The sequence below is a fragment of the Malus sylvestris genome, chromosome 11, assembly GCF_916048215.2.
Source record: "Malus sylvestris chromosome 11, drMalSylv7.2, whole genome shotgun sequence".
NCBI lineage: Eukaryota > Viridiplantae > Streptophyta > Magnoliopsida > Rosales > Rosaceae > Malus > Malus sylvestris.
The window spans coordinates 4,609,469-4,628,107 of NC_062270.1; the positions used below are offsets into that span (position 1 = coordinate 4,609,469).

General features: G+C 38.5%; 2 protein-coding genes across 14 annotated transcripts in view; both read left to right on the forward strand.

Moving 5' to 3' along the window:
• Positions 1-5,232, forward strand: part of LOC126588342 (putative disease resistance protein RGA1) — a 14,034-nt gene extending 8,802 nt beyond the window's left edge. For 5 of the 13 annotated variants that reach the window (XM_050253420.1, XM_050253426.1, XM_050253423.1 and 2 more), the window contains 11 exons: positions 53-126; positions 261-330; positions 824-1,236; positions 2,411-2,494; positions 2,597-2,693; positions 3,005-3,254; positions 3,425-3,515; positions 3,588-3,681; positions 3,783-3,971; positions 4,171-4,531; positions 4,687-5,232. The gene's annotated coding sequence lies outside the window, so the exon portion shown is untranslated. Of the gene's footprint in view, positions 1-52; positions 127-260; positions 331-823; positions 1,237-1,312; positions 1,406-1,813; positions 2,348-2,410; positions 2,495-2,567; positions 2,694-3,004; positions 3,357-3,424; positions 3,516-3,587; positions 3,682-3,782; positions 3,972-4,170; positions 4,532-4,686 lie in introns of those variants that run through there. The other 8 variants (XM_050253428.1, XM_050253430.1, XM_050253427.1 and 5 more) reach the window with 8 other exon arrangements.
• Positions 5,233-9,913: 4,681 nt separating this feature from the next.
• LOC126590809 (CBL-interacting serine/threonine-protein kinase 11-like) lies at positions 9,914-11,951 on the forward strand. Its single transcript, XM_050256318.1, has one exon. The coding sequence runs from the start codon at positions 10,182-10,184 to the stop codon at positions 11,559-11,561; it is 1,380 nt and encodes a 459-aa protein (XP_050112275.1). The 5' UTR covers positions 9,914-10,181; the 3' UTR covers positions 11,562-11,951.
• The last annotated feature ends 6,688 nt before the right edge of the window (positions 11,952-18,639 follow it).

Below are 18,639 nucleotides of genomic sequence, written 5' to 3' on the forward strand. Positions count from 1 at the left end.
ACTTTATTGGGGATGAGAGTGTGTAGAAATAACGTCTTTCCTTTTTCTGCAGTTGTGTTGTGGTGGAGGACATCAGCATAGGCTTTGCAGCAGCCAAAGCTGGAATGAAGTGTGTCGTAACCAAAAGTGGGTAACTTACTTTTACTATATGAACAAAAGATTTACTATATATGTTAAGTTTCCCGCACCTCCTCTTCCCTTCTCTTCTAATTGATCAGTACATTGTACTGTTGACTTACTATATATGTTGTGTCTTCTAGTGGCATCTATATTTCTTTTGGCATGCTGTGGTGTTTTTCAGGATGCTCAGTAAGTGCAAACTTGGTCCAGGTACTAATGCACGATATATTAAATTTCTCGCTCTACCTTCATTTTTTTTTATAATATACCTTAAGTTATACTCCTTAATCCTTACCAAGCTAGCCATCCTCTTTTTTTGGTACCATGTGAGCATTCTCCTTTACATGTGTCTTTCTTAGTTCTGGCAACATCAATTCGATATGTTAAGTTTCTTTAGTTCATCTGTAGGATTGCTGAACCACTAGCTTAATAACCCGTTCATGGTATTCAAATCTTGTTAGAAACCTGGAAGAGTAATGCCAAGATTTGTGATCATGTAAAACCATTTTCATATAATATAATATAGATTTACTGCAATTGCTTTCCGTCTGTTATTATTCTTGCAAAGATTTTGGGCTGATATTTTTATATTTACTTGTGATTTTTTAACATATTTTTTAATCGTATGAACAGTGATTTGAATTCAGTTGTTTCATATCCCTTGGGTAACTTGATGAACTGTCAAATACCTGCATTATTGCAGAAATTGGGTAAAGAACATCAGTTGCAATGCTAAGTTAGGGATTTTATAATTTGGCGAATTTAAGAAATCACGGAAAGGTCTACAAACCCGAAATGGATAAACTTCACCTTCGGTGGGTTCTGGGAGGAGCTCAATTCCATTCCTGATGTTCAAGGTTGATCATGGTAGCTTGAATCGTTACATTTTAAAGGGTGGCCAAAGCTCAAGTCTCTGTCCCATCAAATTAAACACTTCACTTCTTTAACTGCTTTATGTATCAACCACTTGAGGGAGTGGAGGCTTAACCAGACTTGTACGGTGACCTTACATCCCTTATAGAGCTGGGATTAGGAATTATAAGAATTTGATGAATCAACCCTCTGCCAAAGTTATGCAATGCGTCCGCAGTTTACTGTCGCAGTGAATTAAGCAATGTAAGTTTTCAAACTCCATCTCCTTTGCTCTTCTAGTAATTAAGTCGACTTACTATATATGTTGTGTTTCCAATAGGCATATATAACTCTTTTAGTATCCCTTGGCATTTTTCATGACACTCTTACTCAACTGGAACAATGTAGTGTGGTAGGTGCAAACAGAGTCCAGGTATTGATGCACAAGATATGTTTTTCCCGAAAAGTAGTGTTTGTTGGTTTAGATATTGTTTCGTCCTTGTTTCATCGATTGCTTGCTAAATTTCTCATACTTGTTCAGTAATCTACTTGCCTTACAATCCTTTTCAAGCTAGCATGTAAATTTTGAATTGCTTTACATTATTGAGAAATACATTGAAATCTAAGCGGATTTGGTTGTTCAACCATCAGTCGATCCATTTTAGTCACAGAGGCCCAGACTAGTTCTCATTCTGAGTCACATTGTTTTGCTCCAAAACTTTTTAAGTGGAATTTTTCTTCTGGGCAGATTGTTATCTTAAAATTATCAGCTCTTGAATTTTAATCCTGATCACAACAGTAGTGGTAGATTTATCATATTTGTTGCATCAATCTCTTGCAGTTCGCTTATTCCGTTGGTTCCTGCACAATGAGCAAATCAAGACTTGTTTTCACGATAACAATGTTGATATAATATATTGAACTGTTGTAATTGCTTTCTTATGAAGTTTGGACTGATAGTTTTGGGGCTACTTGTAAAATCTGAATTGTATGCACAGTGATTTGAATACTATTGATTTTGTGTCTGCAGCTGATATCGCTCAGTAACTTGATGAACTGTTGAGTACCCATATTATTGCTGAAATTTTCGAGAGTGCTGATTTTTGTGTCTTTCCTAGCAGAACATTCAAGATTTTGGGATTTTTTTCGGGGATTCAGTGAGAAAGTTAGTTGAAATGCAATTATCGAGAGTGATATAGTTGTTGGTGTGTTCGAATGAGATTAAAATTACGGACTAATGACTTTTTATCCTGATGAAAATTGTAGCACTTTCCTTATTCATCTGGTTCTTGCATAATGAGGAAAGTGGGCAAAATAACTGGAATTGCTTTGTCGTTGAATCTTCCATAAGATAAATAGTTATTATTCTTATAAAGATTTTGGACTCAGATTTTTATGATTACAAATAATTCTTAACAGATATTTAAATTGTATGCAGAGAGATTTGAATTCAGTTGACTTTTGTCTCTGTGATTGAAACCTCGAGTAACTTGACGAACAGAGTACCCACACTATTGATTAGGTAAATGAATCTTCAATTCCAAACATTTTACTATCAGTTGAAAACTTGAAATTTGTTTATATTTGTTCTTAAGTTGTTTTGGTGTTATCTTTGTACATGCAGAATTGGGATTTCAACCAAAACTCTTGCGTAGATCAATATCATTCTTCAACTTAAATCGTGTTTCCTTATCATCAAATCTTAATTTGGATAGAAATTGGTAATAATCTTTTAATTTGGATAAATATTCTTAGTTTGATACTAGAGGTCGCACTTGGTGCGATGGCAAGTGCCTTCGCCCATGAGCGGTAGGTCTCGGGTTCGAGACTTGGGAGCAGCCTCTCCATAAAATGGGGGTAAGGCTAGCCGACATTCACCTCTCCCAGACCCTGCTTAAAGCGGGAGCCTTGTGCACTGGGTACGACCTTTTTTTATTCTTAGTTTGATACTCGTCATCATATCAAAATGCATCCTGATGAGTTTGCACAAGATTTGATTTCAGTTTATTTTTTGTGTTGTGTGGATCTTTAGAAGCTCGGGCTTCCTGGCATCCCTTGTGTCCTGCATTACTGTGAAAGGAGAGTGCAAGAAGCAGCCAGCTGTTAAATAGAGGGAGAGCTTGAGATTTGAAACAACTATTTTACTACCCTAGTTGTAACTTCTCTCTCTCTCTTCACTCGCTCTCTTAAAGACTCTCTCATGCTCCTTTTAAAATGTAACCTACATTTTAAAAGAAAGAAACTACTAAGCATGGAAGTAGGCCAGCTTGCACATATGGAAGGTTCGTACAGTGCTCTGGACTTATTACTGTCCTTAATGAAAGAAAGAAATTCTGGATGCTTTATTGGGATCAGAGTCTGTAATATCAGCTCCAGTGTATAAGGTGTGCTATTCTCCTTCTCTTTTACATCGAACAATCTAAGCACATCCGTATTTTTTTTCATTTTTCAGGTTTTCTCCGTTTCATATTCACCGTGAACTTATTGGTCATTATGCCTTGATGATAACGATGTCGTAAGAGTCATTTGTGTTGCAAAACAAGGTTTGCTCTGTTGCTTCTAACATAGTAAATTATTTTACATGGAATGCCCTGATGATAACGATGTTGTTGTAGGTCCATACTGGGTACATTGGGTCTCTTCCTGATGGTGTTTACTCACCATTGTCTCAACACCTTAGTATTTTGCAGAGTTCTTCGAGCTGTGAAGGTAACACTGTCTTCTTTGAGCCACTTTCTTATGCCCTTATGAAGGATTAACATTTTTATAGCTGAGAATCAATCGTACTTATAATAAAATGTGCACTGCAGATATGAAGTAGTCTCTCTATTTTAAGCAGAAAATTCAAGCTGAAAACAAGTTACTTACTCCTACAAACATATGTGCATTCTCTACCCCAAGGTTTATGGAATGAAGTGTATGGGAGCCAAAAGCGGCATGGGCATGGGCCTTGCAGCAACTGAATTTATTGGAATGAAGTGTATCGTAACCAAAAGCGGGTAACTTACTTTTACCATACGAACAAAATAAGAGTGCTTCCATATTTCCCACCTTCTTGGTATCGCAGATTATACTTCAAATTTGATAGAAAGGTTATTAGCATGAGTTGAGTGTAATCCTTGCTAGTCATATATGTCAAATTTTTAGGCAATTAAATGATAAACACGTTCCCTTCATCTCTTAAAACTTCAATTTCAGGTACACAGCTGAAGACGAATTTCAAAAAGCAGATGCAGTCTTTGACTTCTTTGGAAATTCCTCGGAGGAGCGATTTGACTTGGGATTCCGCAGAAGCCTTTGTCAAACAGTAACAGGTTGTGACATAAATTTCATTCAATGCCGATCCTCCATTTACAATACCTTGGATGGTGATTAGGGTTTCAGCTAAGATAATGGACCAGTATGCATTCGGTAGAATATTGATATTCCGGTTGAAGTACAAGTTAGCTCTTCTCAAGCAGACTTTTCATTGGTGAATCTCTGGATGGTGAATTATTACAAGGGCTTTCTTCTGCATTGATCGTTTCTCTCTTGAGATTCAAAGTTGGTTTGAGCTGAGGTCATTGTTTCTCGCTCTTTCATTTTCATTTTTCATTAATATTTTCGCAACAATATTTCTCCATGATATCAATGCTGGAATAGACATTATGTTGTTGTTTGATTAAAAAAATGATTGTTTATCTTCTTATGACATCTAATACTCGTAAATTGCAGTTTTGATGCGGCATGGAAGGAACAGGAAGATATAGAGGGGGAATTGGAGTGGTGCTAAGAAACGACACAGGTCAGTTTGTGGCGGCGCTGGCGATGAAACTGGACGGCATCTCTTCACCGTTGTTGTCAGAAATAGAGGCAGCACGTGCTGCAATCTTGCTGGTGCGAGAGTTAACGAAGGAACTGGTGGAACTTGAAGGAGATGCAGCGTTGGTCATTGCTGCGCTAAATCTAAGATGACATGTCGTTGATGGATAGTATAGTAAATGAGGAGCGCTACTTCCTGCGCTCCACTCCACAAACCAAAGTCAAGCATGCTCGCAAGGAGACAAACAAGGTCGCTCACAGATTGGCGCAATTGGGACTCGCTCTAGAACAGCGACGAGTTTGGTTCGAGGGATCTCCTGCTGTAATCACTAACCTTCTAATAGAGGATAGTTAAGTTTTATATTTTCATGGTGCGGGACGCTCTTTTTCCCTTCGACTGGGTTGAAATCCCCAACAAGGTTTTTATCGAGGCCCAGTAAAATGCACCCTATCCTACTATTTGTACGTATTCTGTCTCATGTCAATGAATATTGTACCTCTTCTCAAAAAAAAAAAATATTCGTAAATTGTCCATGCATGTTCTAGCCACAGATAGAAAAGTGTGGCCCTTAAATTGTTAAGAGGCCACAAAAGAAAGGAATTTTTCCAAAAACGTTTAGTTTCCTTCCACGCTTGGCCTTGCAAAAAAATTCATCTGAAAAGTCAATTTATCACAAAAAATGTTTGAAGTGCACAGCTTAGCTGAAATTGAGAAAAGAAAATGTTTGAAGTGCACAGCTTAGCTGAAATTGAGAAAAGAAAAGTAAAAAGGCTCTTTTAAAATTCATTCTTTAACAAAACTTAGAAATAATTGGCATGAAATTATAGGAAATAATTCACCTACCAACGTTTATAATAAAACTAGACAAAGACGAATATGAGGATGAATAAGTTTCTTTACTTACGACAATAATTCCTCAATTTTCTTCCTTCAAGTTGGATGCATTTATTTTGTTTCATTCTCTATCGTCATAACTTTAAATATAGTGAGTTATCTATTTCAATCCGTTATAGAGGAAAACCAAATAAGATAAATAAATATGTGCAGTATAGTACAAGATGATTGGATAACACTGTGTAACGGTGTGAAAATATCTAACATTAGAGGATTGAGGCAGAAATGAGAGTTGAATTTTGTTTTGCAAGAAAAAGATAAAAGCTATAAAGAAAGGGATTGTAGTGCCAATGCCATACTCTCTATCAGACTATAATCACTTGGCTCTTGTAGCTTTGGAACATAAGCTAACTAAGTTTGCTTCCTGATCGGTCGTTGGTTTGGCTCCTGTCAATGGCAGCCATGCATTTCAAAACAAACTACAAATCTTTGGTTTAATTCTTAGCCATTCAATATTTATGTTGGTCCCAATTAATTGACCCTTCATATTACTTATGCCCATGCTGCTTTAGCCATTCAATATTTATGCTCAATAGTCGTATTATATTAGGTTAAGTACTTTTTGATTTAGTAATCAATTTAGTAAACCCTGTCGTTGTTGCATATAACGTACGTGAAGGAAGCTTTAGCTAGTGGACTCAAACCTAACATTCCAATCAATTAACTATTGGTTGTTAACACTTATACTGCTACGACTAAATCGTTTCTCATTTAACACCCCACTATTTCACAAGTAACACAATTTTAATGAAGTTTATACAATTTTTAGCATTGATCGAATTGACCATTTGGCTGAGCTTAAACGAGCGGGCTGCAGGTCTGCTGTCTTTAAGTTTGTGTCTTCTTTCATGTCTCCTATCTATTTACTTGACACGTGTTATACAGTTTAACAAAGAGTTAACAGTGTTAAGTATTATTAATTTGTGAGGCCAACCGTGCGTGCGTTACATAGAACACTAATCAAAGTCGAGCATCCGTTAAAACTATTTGACAAGACCCGACCAAATGTGCAAGCATAAATTTCACCAATCAAGATTACATATGTTGGATGAACACGTTTAAGAGCACTAAGAAATTTTGAGATGACGAATTTCAAATTGATGAAACTTAATGTTATTGAATTTCTAAAATGATTTCTTTGACCAAAATATAATAGTACATAAATGCAAAATTTAAAAATATGCTTTATGAAGACATGATATGTTTGTAAACGAGTGGTGGTGGTTGATGTATAGATGTGAATGGTTGTGATGGTAGAGTGCTAACGATGGTAATGACGGTGGTGGTGGTCGTGGCAGTGAGTTTGAAAACTGATGGTGGTGGTTGGCAGCAGCATCGATCAATCGTTTATGTACCACATATAGTTTCTGTAGTTTTATTTTTTGTGACATCAGACAAGGAAATTAGGACATTTTAATTTTAAAAAGGTTTGAAGGTTGTTTAAATTATTTTCCACGCCCGACAATCACCATTCACTTTTATTAGATATGTGATTTATCCAAAAAAACAACCATCTGCACTCTATCCCGAGCGCAGAAGCATGATCACATTTTGGCTTCATAAACACACTAACAATTTTTGACACAAATTGTTGTCCCTGACCAATCGATATTCAAATATATTGTGTGTCATTTCGACTGATTATATACCCCAGATGGCCAACACCTAAAGCTTCATCCAAGATATGTCTTATGCTGTCAAACATTTATCGGATAAGATTGTCCTTCATACATGCATACATAGTTCGGAAAATTTCAAGTGTGTTACGATGTATTTTATGTATTGAGATATTTGGTGGTTAAATTTTCCCCATTTTCGGTCGTTAGGTTGTTTTTACTACATTGCATGCATACTAAATTCAATTTCGGTGCTGGTGAATCATATAATGGTGACTAAGGGAGATTGAAATGCTCTTGGAAGAGTGGAAAGGCTGAAAATCCTTTGTGAGTCATTTCGGCCTCTGAAAAAATAAATTATCGTGTCCAAGCCACCAACTAATCCTTAAAAAAAATAAAAAAAAAATAAAGAAAAAAACTTGGTAGTTTACAACATACTCTATGTACATTGAGATATTTGGTCATTAAAATTAATGCGTGCATGCATTTTTTGGTATCTATAATATGTTTTAGTGTTATTTTATACATTGGGATATTTGATTGTTATTGGTCGTTAAATGATTGACCAAGAATCAAATAACAAAAAATCTCAACTTACAAGATACACTAGAACATACTAGAAAACTCTTATATGATTTCTTATTTGAAAGCAGAGAAGAATGTTAACGTTGCTATTCCTGTTTAAGCAAAGTCTAATCTCAAATTAATTCTTCACTCCTTGAGTCACTCCATATGGTACGTGCAACAAAAACATATACACGTAGGTAGATAGGTAGGTTACCAACTTAGGAAACTTAAACCCAAGTCAAATGAAATACAAACAAAACAAAAGCCTCCCAAAATAACAAAAAAATCTAACAACATTTATCAAAAGTGAAACTTTCTAACGGATAGATTTTTGTTTCTCTTCCTTTAAATAGCTTCATTTTTAAGAGAGAGTGTACATTTTTATGCGTAACTACTCATCTTTCTTTGTACATTTCTTTTAGATTTCTCTTACGACATTTCATCTACACTTTTTGACCCACTAACACAAAAATATTAAACCATAAACTACAAACAAACTAGCTATCAAACGAGTCGTACAATTTAAATAATATAGCTGATCTTATAAATTTTCTAATTACATTCATACCCTTTGTTTGCCTAGTTCCCATTACTCGAGGAGCCCTCGAGCAAAACTTGACCCCCTCCGAAGAGCAACTCGATCTCATCGAGTGCTTGTCGAGCTATCTCTTGTCTGTTGGGTGTTGTATTTACTTGCTTACATATTCGATGTGTGTCAAGATGAGCTTGAGTTGTTCTCGAAATGGCTCAAGTAATACAAATTAAGTTTTGAATACAATTAAAACTACAAGGTCAAATTCATTTCACATTTAAATCGAAAGTAGTTACCAAATAAGATTTTATTTTTCAATTTTCAAAAAATGAAAATGAAATGATTATCAAACGGTCTCTTAATGTTTTTCTTAATAAAACAAGATTCAAAGAAAAATCCGTCTCTTTCTTTTTTTTTTTTTTTTTTTTTGAGCTTGCAATAGGCCAAGTTATTAAAAAAAAAGAAAACTAAAATGACCAATGACTTTATTAAAATTTCTAATTAGTCCCCTATCCTTTCAATTTAGCTTTACATCCCTAATATTTTTTTACTCTATTACATTTCTTTGGTTAAATTTTCTTACTGACGAAATTATTCTTCATTCTGATAAAAATTTGATAAATTAAACACCAAAGGGCAAGTTGGTAGAAGCTTAAATGTTTGTACAAGGGTTTGTAAGTACTAAAAAGGGTTTTGGCTAAATTAGCTAGAATGCATTACAAATAGATGAGCACTTAAAATGAGTAAATACAATGCATGTAGTCATTTGCAAATCCCTTATTTATGTCGGCACGATGATCATGCATTTTATTTACTCATTTCAAGTTTTATAGTTTAATGTCATCTCATCTAATGTTTTATAGTTCATTTCTTTCTAATTCAGCGTATATTTCTTTGCTCTTGCAAATTACTTGTCCAAATATAGCCTAACACTATGTTTGAATGTTTGAATGAGAGAAATAAACCTGAAATATTAACAAAAATTAGAATTTATAAATCGACATGCACCAATTTCCTTGTTTAGATTCATAAACATAGGAATTTAGAATTTTCGAGTATAAAAAAAACTGAGAATTTGGGACCTCCAATTCCCGAATTTAAATTCTAATGTAAATCAGTGTCATTTCTAAATTTATATGGGTGAGAGTTTAAAAATAAAAAAATTTGTATTCAAATTTTATTGTTCTTCTAGGTTAAGTAAATAAGAAAATTTACAAATTCTAAAAAATAAAATTTCGTCTCTTCCATTTTCATAATTTTAAAATTCATTAGTAATATTTCATCCAAAAATAGTGTAAGGAGACTAAAAACGAAATTCATAAACAGATGATCTGTTAGTTAACTATTTCGTTTTGAGATTTTTTTATTTTTGTTTCACCATTTATAAATTTCCTACATTTCGAACACAAAAAATAAAAATAAAAATAAAAACAACAAAAAAAAATCAAACAAAAACCGTCTTTTGTTATTTTTTTATTTTGGTCCCGCAAAACCCTAAATAAAATAAAAACAAAACAAAATTATTCTCTCCCACGTATAGGAAGATATCCCCTTAAAACCCTACAACAAACAAACTGATCCTCCACCGCAGCTTCCACCGAAAACCTTTCCGTACTTTTCTCTCCTCCTCCTCCTCCCAATTAAAACTCCCGACATTCCTCCTCTGACAAAAAAAAACAAGATTCCCAAATCTTCTCTCCGGTTTTTATTTATCATCTCTCACTCTCCTTTCAACCAATCTAAACCCACAACCCGGACCGACCCGATTCCCCCCGGTTCGGTCTCATCTCGGCATCCCATGATGCCGGAGAGCGAACAACGACAGCCGCTGCTGGCGCCGCAGCAGCCGCGCGTCCCAGACAATGCCCTGTTCGGGAAGTACGAGCTCGGCAAGCTCCTTGGGTGCGGTGCCTTCGCCAAAGTCTACCACGCCCGCAACGTCCGCACCGGCCAGAGCGTCGCCGTCAAAGTCATCAACAAGAAGAAGCTGGCCGGCACCAGCCTCATGTCCAACATCAAGCGCGAGATCACCATCATGCGCCGCCTCCGCCACCCCAACATCGTCAAGCTCTACGAGGTCCTCGCCTCGAAGACCAAGATTTACTTCGTCATGGAGTTCGTGAAAGGCGGGGAGCTTTTCGCCAAGGTGTCGAAGGCACGGTTCTCGGAGAATCTCAGCCGGAAGTTCTTCCAGCAGCTTATCTCCGCCGTCGGGTACTGCCACTCTCGCGGGGTCTATCACCGGGACTTGAAGCCCGAGAATTTGCTCGTTGACGAGAACGGGGATTTGAAGGTTTCGGATTTCGGTCTCAGTGCCGTGACCAACCAGATCCGACCCGACGGGCTCCTCCACACGCTTTGCGGGACCCCCGCTTACGTGGCCCCGGAGATTTTGACGAAGAAGGGATACGACGGCGCCAAGGTGGATGTGTGGTCGTGCGGCGTGATACTGTACGTTTTGAACGCCGGGTTCCTGCCGTTCAACGACCCAAATCTGATGGCCATGTATAAGAAGATTTACAAGGGAGAATTTCGGTGCCCGAAATGGATGTCGTCGGATCTGAAGCGGTTTTTGGGTCGGTTCATGGATACAAACCCCGCGACCCGGATCACGATCGACGAGATTTTGAAGGACCCGTGGTTCAGAAAAGGCGGATGCAAGGAGATCAAATTCTACGACGATGATTATTCGATGGACGACGCCAAAATTGGCGGCGGCGAGGAGGAGCAGAAGGGCGTGACGAGCCTGAACGCGTTCGATTTGATTTCGTTCTCGGCCGGGCTGGACCTGTCCGGGTTGTTCGAGCAGTCGAGCAGCAGCCCGGGGGAAGACGGCGAGCGATTTATCTCGGAAGATACAGTGGAGAACGTGGTGGATAGAGTGGCGGAGTTTGCAAAGGCGGGGAAGCTGAGGGTGAGGAGGAAGAAGGATTGGGGGCTGGAGATGGAAGGCCAGAATGGGAATTTATCAATCGGGGTGGAGGTTTCCAGATTGACGGAAAATCTAGTGGTGGTGGAGGCCAAGAGGACGGGCGGCGACGCCGGGCCGTACAAGGAGATGTGGAAGAACAAGCTCAGGCCTTACCTGATTTGCCCAGATGATCAAAGTCCCTCATCGTCAATGTCAACTCCTCCTTCGTCCTCCTCCTCGCTCGCTTGCCCAGTCGACGAATGTTGATTGTGGGTGTCGAACGACATGTCGCTTTTTGGAATGGTAATTAAAGTTAATCAAGTAATTAATTAATAAAAATTAAAAAAAAAAGGTGATTGGTTGTTGTGTTTGTACTGGCAAAAGGGATTAATAAAGATTACTAAGCCTGATTTTTGTAATCTGGGATTAAGACTGGGATTAGGGAAAAGAGATATATGTGCATGTATAGGGGAGGTGATATATATATTATTTATATATAGCCTTTGATAGGGGCAATGTACAAGTTAAGTTGTACAGATTATATGTGTAAGTTGATGAGGGCAAGAGAGGATGAAGGGTTAGATTTATATCTAATCAAAACTCTGACTCTTTTTGCAATGCATCTTGTATAATTGTATTGATTCTTTCTTCTTCCAATTTTGGTGTTTGTATTTAAAATCTTCGGTCTAATGACGTTTATTTATCTAGAATATGGGTTAGAAGTGTTCTGATTTCTAACTTTTGTGTCGTTTTCGTGTCATACATCTTATCATAACGGATCGTGTCGTGTCAAACTCGCTATCTTAACAGATTTTTATCAAGTGAGCCGATAACGACCTAATTCGTCAACGGATCGTGTTATTTCTTGTCGGGTTAACGAGTATTGTCTATATTTGAAAAATGATATCTTATATAATTCTTAATGAGTGATTTGATAACGACCCGACTCGTTCACAGGTGATCCGATAAGACCTAAATCGTTAACAGGTTGATTCGAAACTTATAATTTTTGTGTCAAGTTAATGGATAGTCCACAAAATTACCAGGCCAAGCCTACTCACAATACAAACTGTGATTGAACACCGATAAACTCATAATTGGTTAAGATAACTGAATATTTTGATTTCCAACTTCTTATACGGAGTAGAAAGTTTGTGAGTCTGACAGTACAAACTGTAACTCAAACTTCAGAACCAAGTATTTCGGTGGGTTATTATGGGTCGTTGATTCCACACCTTTTCATTCTCTTCCTCATTCATGACTTTTTCGATTCAAGATTGTATCCATTCAAGTAAATAAACACGTCAAAATTATATTTTATTTTTTTATATTGAAAATATCTTAAATTTGAATCCTCCGTCCCGCTATCGCATCTCGAATTTTTAATTTGACAACTGTAATTTGGTTGCTGTCACATATTGGGTTGACAAGGACTGAAAGAATGGAGTATTTATCAATTATGGACTTGCTGCCATTTGCCTACCCATTTATTTTTTTATTCTTTTATATTGAATGGAGTAGACATAAAGCATCATAATCATATAATAAATAATGAATGTGACCATATAACAAATGGTTTAAATTGCTAGCCTTCCTTTATATTATGGAAAGGGATTCTCTCCGGATTCTTCCTTTTAATCACTAAGTTTGTATATTACTATTGAAATTTGATACAACGATTACAAACAGGAGTTTACTTTAAAATTTATAATAATTTTAGTCGTTAGATCAAATTTCTACAGCTTGGATTCCCAAACTTGATGAATTATGAGAAAAGGATCCGGAGAGGATCTCTTTCCCTATATTATGGGCAAAATTATTTAAAATACACATTTAGTGCTCATACCAAACCAATTATTTGGAACCAAGACCTTTCTAAATCTCTACGTTTGGAGTCTGCGAACGCAAAAATCTGAGTCGTCCAAGGAGGAAAGAGAGATTTAAACTCTTAGTTTGCGTGAGGTATGATAATGAATGGACAATTGGGGGCCGTAAGATTTGAATGAATGGTCCATATTTCTGTGTTTACGGACTCTAGACTAAGAGATTAAGATTCAACCATTTAATACTACGATCTAGTGATATTTCTCTTTACTTGTATGTGAGAGGTTTTAGGTTCAATTCTTGCTAAATACGAATTTAAACTATATTATTGTTAGTTTATTGTGAGACTAAACCCCTTTTGTTTGTTTTAATATATATAATATCGTTTGTGTGAAAAAGAAAAAAAAAAGAAGATTCAATTATTTGGCCTGAACTGGTTGGAATAATTGCCAATTTGCAAAGATTTTAGGAACCGATTTCAGGTGACAGAGTGCTCTGCATCATTTATTTTATTTTATTTATTGGAGTGACGTTTTGATGCACTGTTTTGTGTTAATTACTTCAATAATTCATCAAGAAAGTGTTTAGGTCGGCCAGCAAGTATAGGCAAGGAGGGACAAAAGCAAAATTATGGGCATCAATCATGAAACGGATAAGTTCAAGTAAAGAATATAATAGAGTAATTGGGAGGGAGAATGGAGTTGGGAGGAAGCTAGCTCTATTTTTCATGATGAGAGAATGATTAAAATAATTAAAGGTATTTTTAAAGGGAATTTTTTTGAAATCAATTATTAATAAAAATACAAGTAAATATTGAAAAAATCACTTTAAATGCTTTTCAAATGACTAAACACTTTTGATGAAAGTGCTTTTCAAACCAATCATTAGTAAAAATGCAAGTAAATCCTGAAAAATCACTTGAAATGCTTATAAAATGACTAAACATTTTTTATGAGAATGCTTTTGGAACCAATCCTTGGTAAAATTGCAAGTGAATCTTGAAAAAACACTTGAAGTGCTTCCTGGAAGAATTAACTGGTGATTCTTGCAGAAAATACTTCAAGTTCTTTTGGAACCTAAAAACACTTTCACCAATAACGTTTTCAGTCATTTTAAAACCACTTCCGAACAAATCCTTAATGAGAAGAAATTTTGTGTGTGCTGGTGTCTCTGTAGGGTACCACGCTTAAGAGCCCAAATAGAGTGAGTTGAGTCTTTTGATGAGAGGTGCCGGACGTGGAAGCACCAATCAAGAATTTCTCCTTTAACAGAAGAACAAATGTATACAACAACAACAACAAAGCCTTTTCCCACTAAGTGGGGTCGGCTATATGAATCCTAGAACGCCATTGCGCTCGGTTTTGTGTCATGTCCTCCGTTAGAACCAAGTACTCTAAGTCTTTTCTTAGAGTCTCTTCCAAAGTTTTCCTAGGTCTTCCTCTACCCCTTTGGCCCTGAACCTCTGTCCCGTAGTCACATCTTCGAACCGGAGCGTCAGTAGGCCTTCTTTGCACATGTCCAAATCACCGGAACCGATTTTCTCTCATCTTTCCTTCAATTTCGGCCACTCCTACTTTACCTCGAATATCCTCATTTCCAATCTTATCATTTCTTGTGTGCCCACACATCCCACGAAGCATCCTCGTCTCCGCCACACCCATTTTGTGTACGTGTTGATGCTTCACCGCCCAACATTCTGTGCCATACAACATCGCTGGCCTTATTGCCGTCCTATAAAATTTTCCCTTGAGCTTCAGTGGCCTACGACGGTTACACAACCCGCCGGATGCACTCTTACACTTCATCTATCCAACTTCTATTCTATGGTTGAGATCTCTCTAATTCTCCGTTCTCTTGCACGATATATCCTAGGTAGCGAAAACGGTCGCTTTTTGTGATCTTCGCTAGATTGCTCCGATCATTAGTGTGGATAAGTATATAAATGGATATAGATAGGAAAGCAAACACAAGATGTACGTGGTTCACCCAGATTGGCTACGTCCACGGAATAGAGGAGTTCTCATTAATTGTGAAGGGTTTACACAAGTACATAGGTTCAAGCTTTCCTTTAGTGAGTACAGGTGAATGATTTAGTACAAATGACATTAGGAAATATTGTGGGAGAATGATCTCGTAATCACGAAACTTCTAAGTATCGGAATGTGGTATCGTCTTGACTTGCCTTATCTGTCTCACAGGTAGATGTGGCATCTTCTCTGGAAGTACTCTTCCTCCATCCAGGGGTGGTATCTTTAACTGGTGGAGATGCACAAGGTAATGTATCAATTTCACTTGAAGCTTACTTGTAGTTTCAGGCTTGGTCAAGCGCGATACAAACCATGTAGTAGGAGTCCCTCAAGTTGCCGAGCTAGGGGATTTGCTGAAAGAGGTGACAGACAAGGTAAGCAATCAGAGCTCCGGCTGATTGTTCACATTCTCCCTATCTTGCAGGCAGCATGAAGGATAAAGAGAAGAAAAATGAGAAGAGATGATATGGGATACTTTTGCTTTTGAAGAAGTAACTTTCCACAGGCTTATTCTTGAACTGAGCTGGAGGGTTTTCTGGTTTCCTCCAGAGTATAAGGCCGACTGAAGAATTTGAGGGTCAAAACAAGTCCATCAAATCTAGAGTACGTTCGACCCTACTGATATGGGATACTTTTGCTTTGACAGAGTAATGGATGTATCGGCACGTGTGCTGTTACGCTTGTCTCCACATGCTTCCTTGTATCCTTCTCACTTGCCCTATCTGTTCCTCAGGCAGATGCGGTATCTTCCCTGGAAGCATAAGATGTTGAAGATGAGTACTCGAGAGCAATGCCAGGTAAGTAAGTTCCAGGCAGTCAGTTCCTGGCTGGAAGCTTGATTCCAAGTGCTGACTGATTGCTCTCTTTCTCCTTGTCTTGCAGGTAAGAACAAGTCCAAAGGAAAAGACAGGGAAAAAGCATGATATGGGATACTCTTGCTTTTAACCCTGATGATATGAGATATTCTTGCTCTAGTATAACTTGTTTGCAGAGGTATTATCGGGGGGAAAGAAAGCTGAATATTTCGAAAGGCTTCGTTGAGAGTGCCCTCTCATATATGAGGAAGGGTTGAGCATTTTTGCAGGTCTGTCTGTCCGTTGGGGATGGAGGTTGACATATATAGGAGTCTCCTTAACAACAAGTAGTAATGCTATTCCTTTACCCTGTCAGAGCACTTTGAAAAAGTGGTCTGTGGTATGTGGAAAGCTGATGTTGCGTGTGAAGATTACAGACAGCTTTATCCAAGGAGATCCGGCTCTTGTAGTTGGGAAAGTGTTGCCTCTTCGGTTTTCGAACAAGCAATCCTATCAGGGATCTGGCTCTCGAGATTCGGAGAACGATGTCTCTTCGATTTTTGAGAAAGCAATCCTGCTGGGGGTCTGGCTCTCGAGATTCGGAGAGCGGTGTCTCTTCGATTTTTGAGAAGGTAATCATGTTGGGAGTCTGGCTCTCGAGATTCGGAGGGCGGTGCCTCTTCGATTTTGGAGCAAGCAATCTTGTTGGGAGTGTTTTCTCGAATGTGAGTAAAGGTTGGGCATGTTTGCTAGTCTACCTTGCCACGAAGCACAGAGGTTGACACACAGGGACTTTCCAATTATCCAGCAATGGTACTGTTCCTTTACCCTCTCTTCGATTTTTGAGAAAGTAGTCATGTTGGGAGTCTGGCTCTCGAGATTCGGAGGACGGTGCCTATTCGATTTTGGAGCAAGCAATCTTGTTGGGAGTGTTTTCTCGAATGTGAGTAAAGGTTGGGCATGTTTGCTAGTCTACCTTGCCACGAAGCACAGAGGTTGACACACAGGGACTTTCCAATTATCCAGCAGTGATACTGTTCCTTTACCCTTGTGGGTAATAATATGGGGTAGCTAGACCTTCAAAATTTATGTGTCTAAACTTTGTTAGTGCTGTTTCTTTGCTATTCTTTTACCCGTCTTGGTCAGAGCGATGTAGTGGAAGCTGCAAGCTTCACGTGCTCAACTTTGGCAGAGAACTTTGGCAAAGTTATCTGTGATACACATGAGCTACTATTGCGTGTGGGAAGTGGGTGATTGAACAGTAAGACTCATGTGCTTTCTACTTCACCAGAAGTCTTCGACAGAATGCCCATAATTTCCGCAAAGCTGAGTGTGCGTGTGACAGGTGCTGCCAAGGCTGGAAAAGTAGGTGCCTCTTCGATTTCTGAGATCGGCCCTCGTTGTCTCTGAGCAGCCCAACTTTTGAGAAAGCAAGCGCCTCTTCGATTTCTGAGATCGGCCTTCGTGGTCTTTGAGCAGCCCAACTTTTGAGAAAGCAGACGCCTCTTCGATTTCTGAGATCGACCCTCGTGGTCTCTGAGCAGCCCAGCTTTTGAGAAAGCAAACGCCTCTTCGATTTCTGAGCAGGCGCCTCTTCGATTTCTGAAGCTCCGTCGAGTGCAGATTTTTATAGGGGCTGGCATTAAGTTCCAAAGCACACTTGAATCTCCACCAGTAGAAGCTCCATTCTTACACTTCTAAGATCTTGATTTGTTCGACCTCTTCTCTCTTCAACACCTTTGAAAATGTCTGGCCCCTCCGACCGTCGTTTTGACTTGAACCTTGTTGAAGAGGCAGCCCCGCCTTCTCCAGACAACATATGGCGCCCATCCTTCGTCTCCCCTACTGGTCCTCTTACCGTTGGGGATTCCGTTATGAAGAATGATATGACCGCTGCGGTGGTGGCCAGGAACCTTCTCACTCCCAAAGATAACATACTACTTTCCAAACGATCTGATGAGTTAGCTGTTAAGGATTCTCTGGCTCTCAGTGTTCAGTGTGCAGGTTCTGTGTCTAATATGGCCCAACGCCTATTTGCTCGAACCCGCCAAGTTGAATCATTGGCGGCTGAAGTGATGAGTCTCAAACAGGAGATTAGAGGGCTCAAGCATGAGAATAAACAGTTGCACCGTCTCGCACATGACTATGCTACAAACATGAAGAGGAAGCTGGACCAGATGAAGGAATCTGATGGTCAGGTTTTACTTGATCATCAGAGATTTGTGGGTTTGTTCCAAAGGCATTTATTGCCTTCGTCTTCTGGGGCTGTACCGCGTAATGAAGCTCCAAATGATCAACCTCTGATGCCTCCTACTTCTAGGGTTCTGTCCAGTACTGAGGCTCCGAATGATCCCCCTCCGGTGCCTTCTCTTTCTGGGGCTCTACCGACTGCTGCGACTTCTCCTAAGCAACCTTTGTGAAGGCTCTCTCTTGTTTGTTTATTTTGACTCATGTATATGTACATATTTGTAGCTTATCGGGGATATCAATAAATATAATGTAGTATATCCTTGTCTTACTTTTATCCTGTCTATATGGGAATATGGAGTTGTGTCTGTCTAAAATGATGCAAATGAAATCTCTAGTCGCTTATCATGGAGAAAAGTAAATATTTGTCTGTTCGAGGACCACGCAATTCCAACCCAATTCATATTCTCAGGTCTCAACGATCAGTGGTTCAATTTCCATGTTTGGTTCGCG